This window comes from Pectinophora gossypiella, chromosome 21, assembly GCF_024362695.1.
Source record: "Pectinophora gossypiella chromosome 21, ilPecGoss1.1, whole genome shotgun sequence".
Lineage (NCBI taxonomy): Eukaryota > Metazoa > Arthropoda > Insecta > Lepidoptera > Gelechiidae > Pectinophora > Pectinophora gossypiella.
Window position 1 is genome coordinate 2944874 of NC_065424.1, and position 12037 is coordinate 2956910.

Consider the following 12037-nt stretch of genomic DNA (forward strand, 5'->3'; position numbering starts at 1 on the left):
GCATCATGTGTTTTTGTATAGTGTTGGCACTCTGATTTTTATGCTAGTGACTGAACTCATACACACACGAGCAATGTTTGGAGCCATTGGCGGCTCAATAATTACCCTGACACCAAGGTTGATGAGATTGGTAATCCACCTCACAACCCACACGATAGAAGAGCGAACACAAAACTCATGTAAATCATTTCTTTTACAGGCTGATGCCATTGAAAAGTACTTCAAGCAAGAAGTCGGCGAAGATCTTCCAAAGGAAATGTGGGAAGAACTGAACAAACTTAGGAAAAACGTGCACTAGACCAAAGATTATGATATAGATAGACCACTTAAGAATCAAGATTTCATCAATGTACATTTTCCAGAAAACATTCCTCAGTTAATTTAAGAATAGTAGTAGTATAATTGACTAGATAGATGCTTATCGTATATTGACTTTGGAAGAGAAAAAATATGATATTGAACGATTTTGATACTGGTGACATCTGTTTGATAGTAGATGAAATACGATGGCTGTGTTAGATAAGTTACGTTAAATAATAATTTCTAAGTGAATAAGATTTAGGTCAAATTAATGTATATTTTAAACTATATGATAAATTATAATACTCTTAAAATCAAAATAAAATCAATTTCACATTATATTTGTCTTTTATTAGCCATAACAGATACAACAAAATTATACTGAAGAAATGTATGCTTACTTGGTATTATACACAATGAGAAAGAGGTGGAATAGTTTAATCTTCAAATTATCACTTCATATGTTTGGCAGAGAAAACCCTGACACCATCTTGAGTCGACGCTCTTGCATATTTAGTTAGCAGAGCGTTCACGTTAAGCTTTTCAGTTGCGTAGCATCTGTAAGAAGCAGAAGAAACCAGGTTTTTTTTTTTATTGTATAACCCGGCTGAATAAAACAACCGGTGTGATGCTATCTGAAGTACTTACTCAATGTATGGTGATATCTGATCCACTGTCCACTTGGGTTTCGTCTGGAATAGAACCCTGAATCGCTCATTGATGTCTTCAGGGAGATCGCTTTCCGAAAATCCCCAAATCACTTGCGGTGTCGTTGATTTATCAATCAAAGCTATCCCTGACAAGAGAGATTCCTAAAAAACACGTATTATTTAGATTACACTTTTATACATTTCTCGTAAATTACCAACAATCAGATGTTTTTAAACTTACATCAGTGACCATTCCATCAGGGACAGAATCCCTCCAAGCCTGCAAAAATTCGGCTAGATTGAATTTTCCAGCACTCTTTAATAATACCCTCGCCAAAAATTTACAAACTTTATCTTGGTCGTACTTGTAATACTGCACTTCATCTTCCATTATAGTTTCTATAGTGTAAAATCTAAACATAGCTTCTAGTATCGACATTGGCACCAGTTCTTTTAAACTATCAAGTGTAACTTCTTTTGAGATTTTATCCAAAGGCCAAGAGTTTTCATCTATCAGATCCAACATGTAAGACAAAACTCGGAACTCGTAATCGAACTCTAAGAGGCGATAGTATCCATCAATTTTTATCGCCTGAATCCTTTGTAACTCCTGGTCAATCTCAGCCCTAGATGCTTGAATATGATCAGAAATGGCCTCATAAGATAATAATTTTGATTTATCAATTGCGTATTCAAGTTCAGAACCCTGATATCTGGTAGGTTCCAAGATTTTTTGCAATTTAGATAAGCGTGGTTTGCAAGGCTTCAGTTCATAATAAGTGAAGAATGTATTGACAATGTCTTTGTGTTCAATTTTCCTTGGGACTTTCGCGCCTTCGTCAGACTCTGTAGACTTATTAAGACTTGTGTTGGATTTATCGAAAGAGTTATCGGAGTCACATTCCATGGAATTATTGGCAATAGTTTCATCGAGACCGGTTGAAGCCGCAAACATCAAGTCTGATACAAGAAGAAGACTGTTAGAAGTCTCTGCTTCTTTAACATCGTATGTTTTGTTATCTGTACACAAGACTACGTTTTCCTCGGGATCGCCTATAAAAATAAACAATACTTAATACTATATTATAAATTCAATTCCAACATTTGCAACTTTTATATGTACACTTAAATCCCATGAATCCTGAACCTTGTACCTCGAAGTTCACTCTGTATAAAACTGAACCGTACTCAAGACATTTATTCAGATGACTCACCTTTGAAGTGTAACTTATTTCCCGCTTCAATATGTTTCAAAAGATTGTCATCCAGCAACATGAGTTTCAAGTTGTCATTATGTTGATTAGGGTCCGGAAACCGTAGAATCTGAGTGATTTCAGTCAACTCAGACTCGTGGAGCTTCGCTGTCTTGATTATCTTCCTTACATCTTCAGAAGTTCTTACCTCCCTGTAAAAAAACATATTAGCATTAGGATAATTTTATTATTCAAATGTGGCTGCAAGTTGTCTTTAGATTACTTCTCTCTGCACAACTCATTCTGAATGGCGGGCGTCTATTTATGTTCATCTATTATTTATAAGGGTAATTTGATTTCTTATATTGGCAACACTATCGAATGGTCTATGGTTGAAAATTTATAGTCTATCCGCCTTTTTGACATTGACATTTGTTCGACTTCGATTCCGTGAAAATTCTCGTGATTTTCGGATCACGATTTATTAGTTTTAGAATTAGTTTATAGTGAGCAAACCGAAAATGTCTATATTTGGCGAAATGCTTCCGATAAATAAGCCTGAGGAGAAGTCGAACCAGGCTTCGGGGTCGAGCCTTTCGCCTTATCTGAACTTCGATCCTCACTACATCCCTAAGATGCAGCCAGAGTTCCTGTACCCTGATGACAGTCACATGGCCACCACTGCACGGAGGTCTAACGTAGCTCTCCCCATCATCGGAATGTCTTTCATGACCGGCTCAGGTATAGCGTCATAAAGCCAACGTTTATTGCGTTCTAACCTCAAAATAGCCGATGTTTTTACATAACAGCCAGTAGTTATTGCTCATATATGAATGCCGTTATTTGTCCACCATAATTTGATTAAGGTCCTGTTTATTATCATAAAAAAATATATACAAAATAGAAATTCACATTAAAACATGTAACAAACATCAAAATCAAGTACACAAAGCGGGCTTTTCTTTAGTTTGTTATTGTTTTGAGTTTTTTGGTACCTACAATGTTTGTTATTGTAATTTACAGGTCTTGGTGGTATGGCTGGTTTTTACAAAGGCCTAAGAGCAACAACCCTAGCAGGTCAGACTGGCAAAGTACGGCGGACTCAAGTTGTCAACTATATCATGAAACAAGGCAAGTTACTTATTTCTTCTTTTTTATTTTTTTGTTTTTTCATGACATTTGTTCTATTTAAATTGGTAATACATAAACAGCCCATACATGTCCCACAACTAGGGACAGGGTTCCCCTCAATCAACCGAAGGGGGTATTATACAGCTGAGTTGGCCAATCCAAATCAATACTTTCATTTGGCACTTATAGCAAATCTAAGTGTGATTTTTATTTAATTTTACCAAGAAAAAAACAGATACCCTCAAAACAATTTCTCAATATTACATTAATAGGCTAGTTTCCAACTAGTCAAATCAGTTACTTTTTACTAAACGTCAAAACACGAAATTACTATGGAATTTGTATGAAAAAGCACTCTGTGACGTCATAGAAAAACGTGACAAAATGTCGGATTTATTATTACGTTTTTCTTGATTAAAATTCATAAATAAGTTTAATAGAAAAAAGAAAATGTTTTTCGTTAGTTTTAGATGTGTCTTTATTTAGTAATCAGAATTTCATAATTTATCTTGAACCTAGTACACGACCCAATTGCATTCAATTTAATGCTTTCACATGTTTCTATACAGTATAATGTTATTTGTCAAATAGTTACTTGGTTCAGAGCAAGAACCAATACTGCTAGGTCTGCATTTGATTATCTTTTGGTAACAAAGATAAGATCAGACATATGAAATATTAAACAAACTGGAACTCAAACTAAGCAGTTTGAGTTCAAATTTGCAATTTGACTTTGCAAGCGCAAACAAACTGTGTCCTTTTCTTCATCCATTAGTTAAGGTAGTCCTAATTTGATTTATTAATTTTCCCTTTCAGGCACATCAACCGGTTGCACCCTGGGCATCATCGCATCCTTCTACTCATGCATCGCTCTCGGCGTGACCTGGGTACGCGACAAAGAAGACACCGGCAACACCTTCATTGCTGCAGCTACCACCGGCATGATCTACAAGAGCACTTCAGGACTCAGATCCATGGGCCTCGGAGCGGCTGTGGGTCTAACCTTAGCAGGCATCTACACACTCATCACCGACAACGACAATATATGGAGCAAAGCACGATATAACAGACTCTGATCCATTTCCGCCTGTTAGTTTTATGTAAATAGACTGTTATTTTAGTTTTTACGTTATGCAATCAGCACCAAAGCATCTGCCATATGGAACTTACTCATGCCATGTTCTGTATGTTAGACATGTGTAATTGCTCAATATGAGGGTGAGATTCCATTGAAGTTCTTTTATATCTTGTTTTTAAATATAAATTGTTTTATCATGTCCCCTCACAGCGATAGAAATTCATAATTAATAAAAAATTTAAGAAATGTTTATACTTCAATAGAATTTCATCCTGTCCCTGTCTTGATTTATCCCCATGTCGAAACAGGAGCAGCGTTATACTCGTACATAAGCCGAAATAAAAAATTGTTTGAAAAATTAAAACATTTATTTTATTTTCATACAATGTTAACTAATGCATTGTCTTTGTACAATTATATAACTATATGTGGCGATGACACGATGGGACGTTACGATATAGTGGAGGCAATCATTGAGCAAGCAAAAAAACCAATCATAATAAAATGTCACTCTATCTTCTATGTATAAAAAAAAATTGATTGATCTCTATCACCTGTGTAACAATGACAAATATTGAGCATCTGGGATTCTGTGATGTATGCCTACACTCTGCAGGATCCCACGCCCTAGAATGACGTGAGAATGTAATGCGATATAGTTCCAATTTGATAGACCCACGACGACTATCACGACTCGGTTCGGACGTGTGACCCCAAAGACAGAAAAAAAAAACAGAGAAAAGAGAGAGTGAGTGTAATTAATCTCCGGATTCAGTCTTCGTATGACGAAACCTTTATTTTTAGCGTCGCTATGCGATTCGTCAAAAGCGACGTCAGTTGGTGAAAATATTCCGGCAGCATGTACCACATTTCCATGATACATACACTTCTCTAGGGCAGCACGGCTCCGCTGAGTCTAGGCATGCTACTATTTTTGCTACATAATGTAGTCAAACAATCAGACAATGACTACACATTTTAATTACACGCTAACATGAATGCCAATATTATATCTACATTATTTATTATGGAATATAATTTGGAACATTTTTGGCACCAAATAGTTTTTAAATAATCTGATGTATGCTTGTTATACAGTTCTCAAGAAAATAGTTGTTATTCTCATGAGTTACAAGCAGACTGCTCTAAAAGCCTCAGGATATTTGTATTTTAAAAATATATTGCACAGAAGAAAAAATCGATATGTATTCAACTTTTAAGTTACTTTCCATACACAATAATTCGATCTATTTAATGCCCATAATCCTATCTACAACATTAATTACAAAATATAGCATTTTGAGACGTTACAGTTTAAAACATTATGGAGGGATCTTTAAAATAATTACACAAAGATACTGTATCAATGAGATTCTCTAATCTAACATTTACAATACTAATACTTAAGATTACATCATGGTAGAAAAAGAGAAATATAAAACTTGTTTAGGTCAGTTTGTTTGGCGCCGACACTCGCGCGATTATTTCTGGTATGTATAATGGCGTTAGCGTCCCTCGAATGGAACTTCTTTACTGATCATTCAAGCGGGGCCGCCTGCTACTATCAGCAGCTGATCTTAGTTGTTCAAATAACGATCAACCACTGTTCTTCTGGTCAACTAAACAAGATCCTCACCATGCGGCAGGAGTAACATCTTTATCTACCATAATTAAATACAATATACACAAAATTATGTACAAATATTCTGGTACAAATTGGCTAACAGGTTGGCTAGATAACAGTAACTGTTGGTGTTTGTATTTTTTTTTTGACGCCAGATGTCGCTTGGTAGGCGCCTGATCTAATGTCAGATGAACAGGGTTTTCACGAAAATTAATTCCGCCACTAGTAGGCGCCACTTTGTCTCAACAATACATGCTGAATAAACATGACGTCATTTCAGAAAATTATCATTGGCATGCAACATTTTCACATAATACCATTTGTTTAGACCATCAAACCATTACGTAATATTTGTTACATATTTTTAAGCCTGGATAACATGTAATACCATAATTATTATAGATTTCATTCCTATCTAAAATATCTCTGAAGGATGTTAACTTCCTACTTGAAGTCAGTATGCAATAAAATGTCTGTAGTAAAATACCTATAGTATTATATACATCTAAATACAACAAACCGATATTAAAGGAATAAGCAGGAAATTGTTGAGATTTACTGCTGAGTCTGGCTTTTATCTACCCACATTTTGAGGAAGTTTGTGGCTTCCTGTGTCTGTCAAGCTATTAATATTAAGAATAAATACTGTTGGTGCTGATTCCTGTAGACACCATCTAATTTTATTTTGAGTTATACCTGTCATTATCTTATTCGCTGAAAAGGCAAGGGACGGGTAATCGACGGGCATAAAATTTATGGAACACACATTAATTTTAGGCAGGAATTTAAAAAAAACCCTCCCAAAATTATAATGTTGGCCAATAACCTGGCAGAATGAGATGCCTATTTTATTTGCCTTGGTTATTCATTTATTTTAAAATTAACAGTTGTCAATCATGCGTCCCTTTCCTTTTCGGCGGATAAGAAAATGATGGGTACAACTTAAAATAAAATTAAAAAACAGGTGTATACATTTTTTTATTGAATTCTAATATTATATGAATGAAAATAATTCACCCAAATATTTCTTCTTGTAACTTAAGTTTGCATATGGATAAAGAGATAGTTGCTCATAGTAATTTTCTTCTGATATTAATAGAAAGCTATTCAGAAGTTTGTCCCAAAATCTCACCAGTAAATCTACTTTTATGGCATATACATCCAATCTTGACCTCTTTAGTCTCCCTGATAATTACACTTTTAGTTTAAAAAAATAACCTTGACTATAATAACATTTTAAATTGAAATATTATGCTCCATTACAAACAGAATATTGTACATTGAATAATTAGTTATGGTTACTTTCATAATTGGTTTCAACATGTGGCCAAATATACAAGTATTAGCATGATAATGAACTCTGTTAACAGTAGTTATTTTGAATGGCATAATAATATGTTACAGATAAGATAAAGTACAGTTCAAAGTATGTTAAAGCAAATACATTTGAAATTGCCTGTAAGATAACATAAATGAAACTAAAGGATTATAATATTAAAAATAGCCCGATATATTGATTGATGTGCAGGTCATCCACATCACTAATTTAAGAGCCACACTCTTGTTGGTGTAGTATTCTCCAAGCTACTTTTTTAAGGAAAACTAAAGCAGTGGCTTCCCTCTTGCCTTCCGCCCCGCAGTACTCTGTCTGATGCAAGTGGGATGGCGCCTGGAGTAGTCTATTTCAAAGCCGTACTAGAACACCCATCCTCCGTTATTCAGAGGCGGAGGCCTCTGAATAGTACAGACAGTTTACTGCTGCCCTCTGTCAGGTTACAGGATGTGTAGGTATTTAAGAGAATTTTTGAATTCCTTTAAATAAGTAAATTTCTATTCAATGAATTTATCTTTGGAGGCCATGAATTTCACACTATCACAACTTATGTAATAGATAAAAGACAATGCACAAGTGGAAAATTTCCTTTTCAACAGAAAACAATAAAATGATGCCGTAACAGTAACTCTAATAGAACTTAGGCTGAGTAACTATGAAAAACTAGCTAATTGAGTTATTTACAATGTCCAAATGTGGGCAAATTAATTTACACACAAGTGATAGATGTACAGTTATATTTTAACTGAATTTTGCAGTCATTGCTGCATCCTCTCAGTCCCGAGGCGCAGCCATCTTTATGTCATGTGGCAGCATTTAATATGGACTTCATGTCCTCTGGCAACACACAGTTCAAGTCTTCTAGCCTCCTAGCTAGCAGCGTCCGAGTATTATCCGCCACAGGAGGATTGCTCTTCAAAACTTCCCGCAATTTGAGGACCATATCAACAATTTCCACCTCTTTCTTCCCAATAGACCATTTCTTCAAATCACTCTCAGCAAGAGCCTCAAGTTGTAATGCATGAAGCTTATTTGTCAAGTTGCTGTGCCTTTGGTGAAACCAAGCACTGAAATTTGGTGTTCTAAAGAAGTTTCTGTACAATCCTATCCAGTCTCCTTTAATACCAGTTGTCAAGTGAGGGCCTGCTTGCTGCAGTGTTGCAAAGAAATCTTCAGGGTTGAATGGATTAGGTACAGGAGGTGCTCTAAAGGGCGAAATGTTCTTCTGCAAAGGCATCAATGAAGCCATGTATCTCTCCAGCGGAATCATAAAGCTTTGTGTCAGTTCAAGCAGGTGGCGCTTCACCATTGCAGTTTGGACTTCAGATGGCCGATCAGTCCTAATTCCATTGTGAAGCTTTTTTATAATAGTTTTATCTTTTTCTAAAAATGGTTTGTATTGAGTGTACACTCCTGGAGCTGTATCCAACAGTTTGGTATTTCCAACCTTCCTCAGTTTAGTTTTAATTGACGAAGAATCTCCTAGCTTTATAGTATGGGGCCAATGTTGTAATGTTTTTGTAAAGAATGGATTTGTAACACCAAGGATTACACAAGGTGGATTGTACTGCTTTCTAGTGAACTCTTTGAATTCACTATCATGGATTGTGAAATATGGCCTGTACTCTGCTGAATAAGGGAGTGGTTGAATTAAGTATGTCAAAGCTTGGACCAGAGCAGAGCATTCTGTAGGTGAACTAGCCATGACAACTATAGGTTCAGCTGTCAATACTAGCTCCCATAGTAGATGCAGGTGTGATATTAAACTAGATAAAGCATCAAACACATTAACATCTTGTATTGAGGCCAGTATATGAGGTACATTTGGAGAATGCACCTGTTTAGCTATATCTGAGCGAGTTATCTTACCAGTCTGTTGATTTGGAATGTACGACTGGAAAACTGTGCCCAAAACAGGCAGTAGTACATTTTGGCCGGCACCCAAGACCGGCCATCTGTTAATATCATGGCATGCAGCCTCTAAACTTCTCTCACCTTCCTCAAAATGCTTTGGTGCAATTAACTGAATTACTTTATAAAATAAGTTGATAAAAGGCAGTCTTGTTAGCAGAATAATGCTTTTCTGGAAATATCCACGGGGTAGGGAAGGGTCTTTAACCTGTCTGAAGTACACAAAACCCCAGTAATGTGTGGAGTCCGCGCGTAGGGTAGGTACACTGTCTTCGTTGTAACTCAATTGTTGTTTGGTGAGAAGAGTTCGCGAACGAAGCCGCACATGGAACTGGGTGTCTCCCATACATCCTGAATTAGAATCCGGGAACGCTAAATAGCAGATATTACACTTCTCTTGGTCGGTCAACTTTACGTCAGGCGGGTACACGCTTTCCATCGCCTGCCCGAGTTCCAGGTCGAACGTGACGACACAAATACAATGCAGCCAGTCGGAAAACCTGCTCCACTTCGCTTGGAAGTCAGTTTCTTCCGTGAGAAGGTCATTGTCTTCGTACTGCATTCCACAAGCCATCGCTACACGATCATCGAAAACTCATTCCGAAATTGACAATCTGGATCACTTTAATATAAAAACTAAGAACACACATCACATTAACGTTGTTTACACTGATAAAACAATATTTTCGCTCATTTTTCCGCGACGAAAACGTTAAAAACAACAGCGAGAACCCGAGACGTTTCTGCAACAGCTGTTCCGTCAAACATGGCTGCGCGCGCCAAAACAAAAGTTTGGTTACTTTCTACGGTTTCGCAACGTGAAACTACTGTGATTTACTTGAAAATTTGTTATCTCTTTAAAGCATACTCACCCGTAATCCATAATATTTTAATTTCACAGGATCTAACTTATAATTTTAATTGAAAATATTGTAAAATAGAAGAAACACAGTCGAAATAACAAACCACTTGCTTGTCTTTTTTCAAGCGTTTGCGTTTCGTTATTTTTAATGAAGAAATTACATAGGGAAACGATATATGCGTTTCGTATTATTTCAGATGCTAATAGGACCAAAAATTGACGAAAAGCAGAAGAAACTCCGAAACTCTTATCGTAGAGCTCTTATTTTATTATACACTTCTCATCAAAAAAATCGAAACACTTCCGTTTTCATTGTTTCTGTCCGAATTTAACACAAAAAAGAATTCATACGATGAAAAAAAATACATAAATGTATAGCTGGCAGTTTGGCCATTACAGTAATAAGCGAAAATTCTAAATTCAAAATTAGAATTTCATTTTATCTTTATCTTTATCTTTATTTTTATTTTGTACTATTAGAGCCTTAAATATACGACAATATTTGTTACATTTATCTTATAAACGAAATGAATCACTGTTTTGAGACAAATGTGTGTTTAGGGTTGGAGTACATTTAGCGTTTAAAAACTAAAAATTGGCGCCTATCCTTAAACTTTTTGTTTTTTATTTCAATACTGTGACTTTGGGACGTCTGAAAAAAGGTTTTTTTTCTAAAACGTATGGATACTTCGCCCACAGAAGCCGCCCAAGTTGTGGCATTGCTGGATTCTGGCCTTAGTCAGCGTGTTGTGGCTGCAAGACTGCATCTAAGCCTGTCATCTGTTCACAGAGTCTATAAACGTTATCGGGAGACTGGTTTGTTCACGCGCCGTTCAGGATCTGGCAGGAATCGGGTCACTTCTGAGCGAGATGATCGATTTATTGTAACAACTTCTTTAAGAAATCGACGCCTTAACGCTTTTCAACTGCAGCAGCGGCTTCGTGTTGTACGAAGGGTGGCTGTAAGTGACTCTACAATTAGAAGAAGGTTGAAGGATCGTGGACTGGTACCGCATAAGTCAGCAAATGGGCCGAAATTAACTGCAGACCATCGAAGAGCGCGCCTTAACTTTGCACGTGGGCACCTAAATTGGTCATACCTACAGTGGAGCAAAGTTCTCTTTTCTGATGAGTGTAAAATTATGCTGTATGGTAACGACGGAAGGAACAAGGTCAAGGAACAACGCTATGCACAATGCTGCATTGAAGAAAAGGTCATCTATGGTGGCGGTTCGTGGACGGTTTGGGGAGGAATCAGCGCCGACGGTAAGACAGAGCTTGCTTTCGTGTCTGGGCCACGTCTGCCTGCACTAAACTGTCATCGGTACGTCGAAGAGTGTCTCGAGCCTCATGTGATGCCCTATGCACATTTTATTGGCAACGGCTTCATATTCATGCACGACAATGCTAGGGCTCACACCGCGGGCGTCGTACGAGATTATCTTAACGAAGTCGATATCTCTATTATGGAATGGCCAGCAAGAAGCCCGGACATGAATCCCATTGAACATCTGTGGGATGAATTAAAGAGACGAATTCGAGCAAGAGATCCTGCCCCAGAAACACTTAGCCAGCTGCAAGATGCAATCCAAGAGGAATGGGACAATATACCACAGCATGTGATCGTGACTCTCATCCAATCGATGAAGAACCGTATGGAAGCAGTAATTAGAGCTCGGGGAGGGAATACAAGTTATTAAATAAACGTTTTTTAGCTTTTTTTTTCATTTACGTGTGTTGTTTTATCCATTTCCTTTATACTCCATACGGAATAAAAATGACTCATTTAACAAAATACGAAACCTATGAAAAATTCATTTAAATTTAGAACATTAACATTAAGATTTGATAAGCTCATTATTACTCACTATTAAACGACATTTAACATTTTTTTTCTGATAATCCTGACAAAACGTAAACTTGCAAGGTGTTTCGATTTTTTTGATGAGAAGTGT

General features: G+C 36.7%; 4 protein-coding genes across 5 annotated transcripts in view; 2 read left to right on the forward strand and 2 right to left on the reverse strand.

The window, feature by feature from the left end:
- Positions 1-639, forward strand: part of LOC126376532 (phosphoenolpyruvate carboxykinase [GTP]-like) — a 33300-nt gene extending 32661 nt beyond the window's left edge. For both annotated transcript variants that reach the window (XM_050023988.1, XM_050023987.1), the window contains one exon: positions 200-639. In XM_050023988.1, coding sequence (XP_049879945.1) covers positions 200-298 — 99 coding nt within the window. In that variant the 3' untranslated portion in view covers positions 299-639. The remainder of the gene's footprint in view (positions 1-199) is intronic.
- LOC126376598 (sister chromatid cohesion protein DCC1) lies at positions 630-10213 on the reverse strand. The gene is made up of 5 exons (XM_050024091.1): positions 10093-10213; positions 2165-2355; positions 1192-2003; positions 949-1112; positions 630-858 (listed from the first exon to the last, which is right to left on the reverse strand). The coding sequence occupies exons 1-5, from the start codon at positions 10101-10103 to the stop codon at positions 753-755; spliced, it is 1284 nt and encodes a 427-aa protein (XP_049880048.1). The 5' UTR covers positions 10104-10213; the 3' UTR covers positions 630-752.
- On the forward strand, positions 2555-4716 carry LOC126376706 (mitochondrial import inner membrane translocase subunit Tim23). Its single transcript, XM_050024259.1, has 3 exons — positions 2555-2884; positions 3167-3274; positions 4091-4716. Exons 1-3 carry the CDS (start codon positions 2665-2667, stop codon positions 4348-4350), a joined length of 588 nt encoding a protein of 195 aa, XP_049880216.1. The 5' UTR covers positions 2555-2664; the 3' UTR covers positions 4351-4716.
- LOC126376549 (protein DENND6A) lies at positions 5298-9985 on the reverse strand. Its single transcript, XM_050024016.1, has one exon. It carries the CDS (start codon positions 9792-9794, stop codon positions 8112-8114), a length of 1683 nt encoding a protein of 560 aa, XP_049879973.1. The 5' UTR covers positions 9795-9985; the 3' UTR covers positions 5298-8111.
- Positions 10214-12037: the final 1824 nt, after the last annotated feature.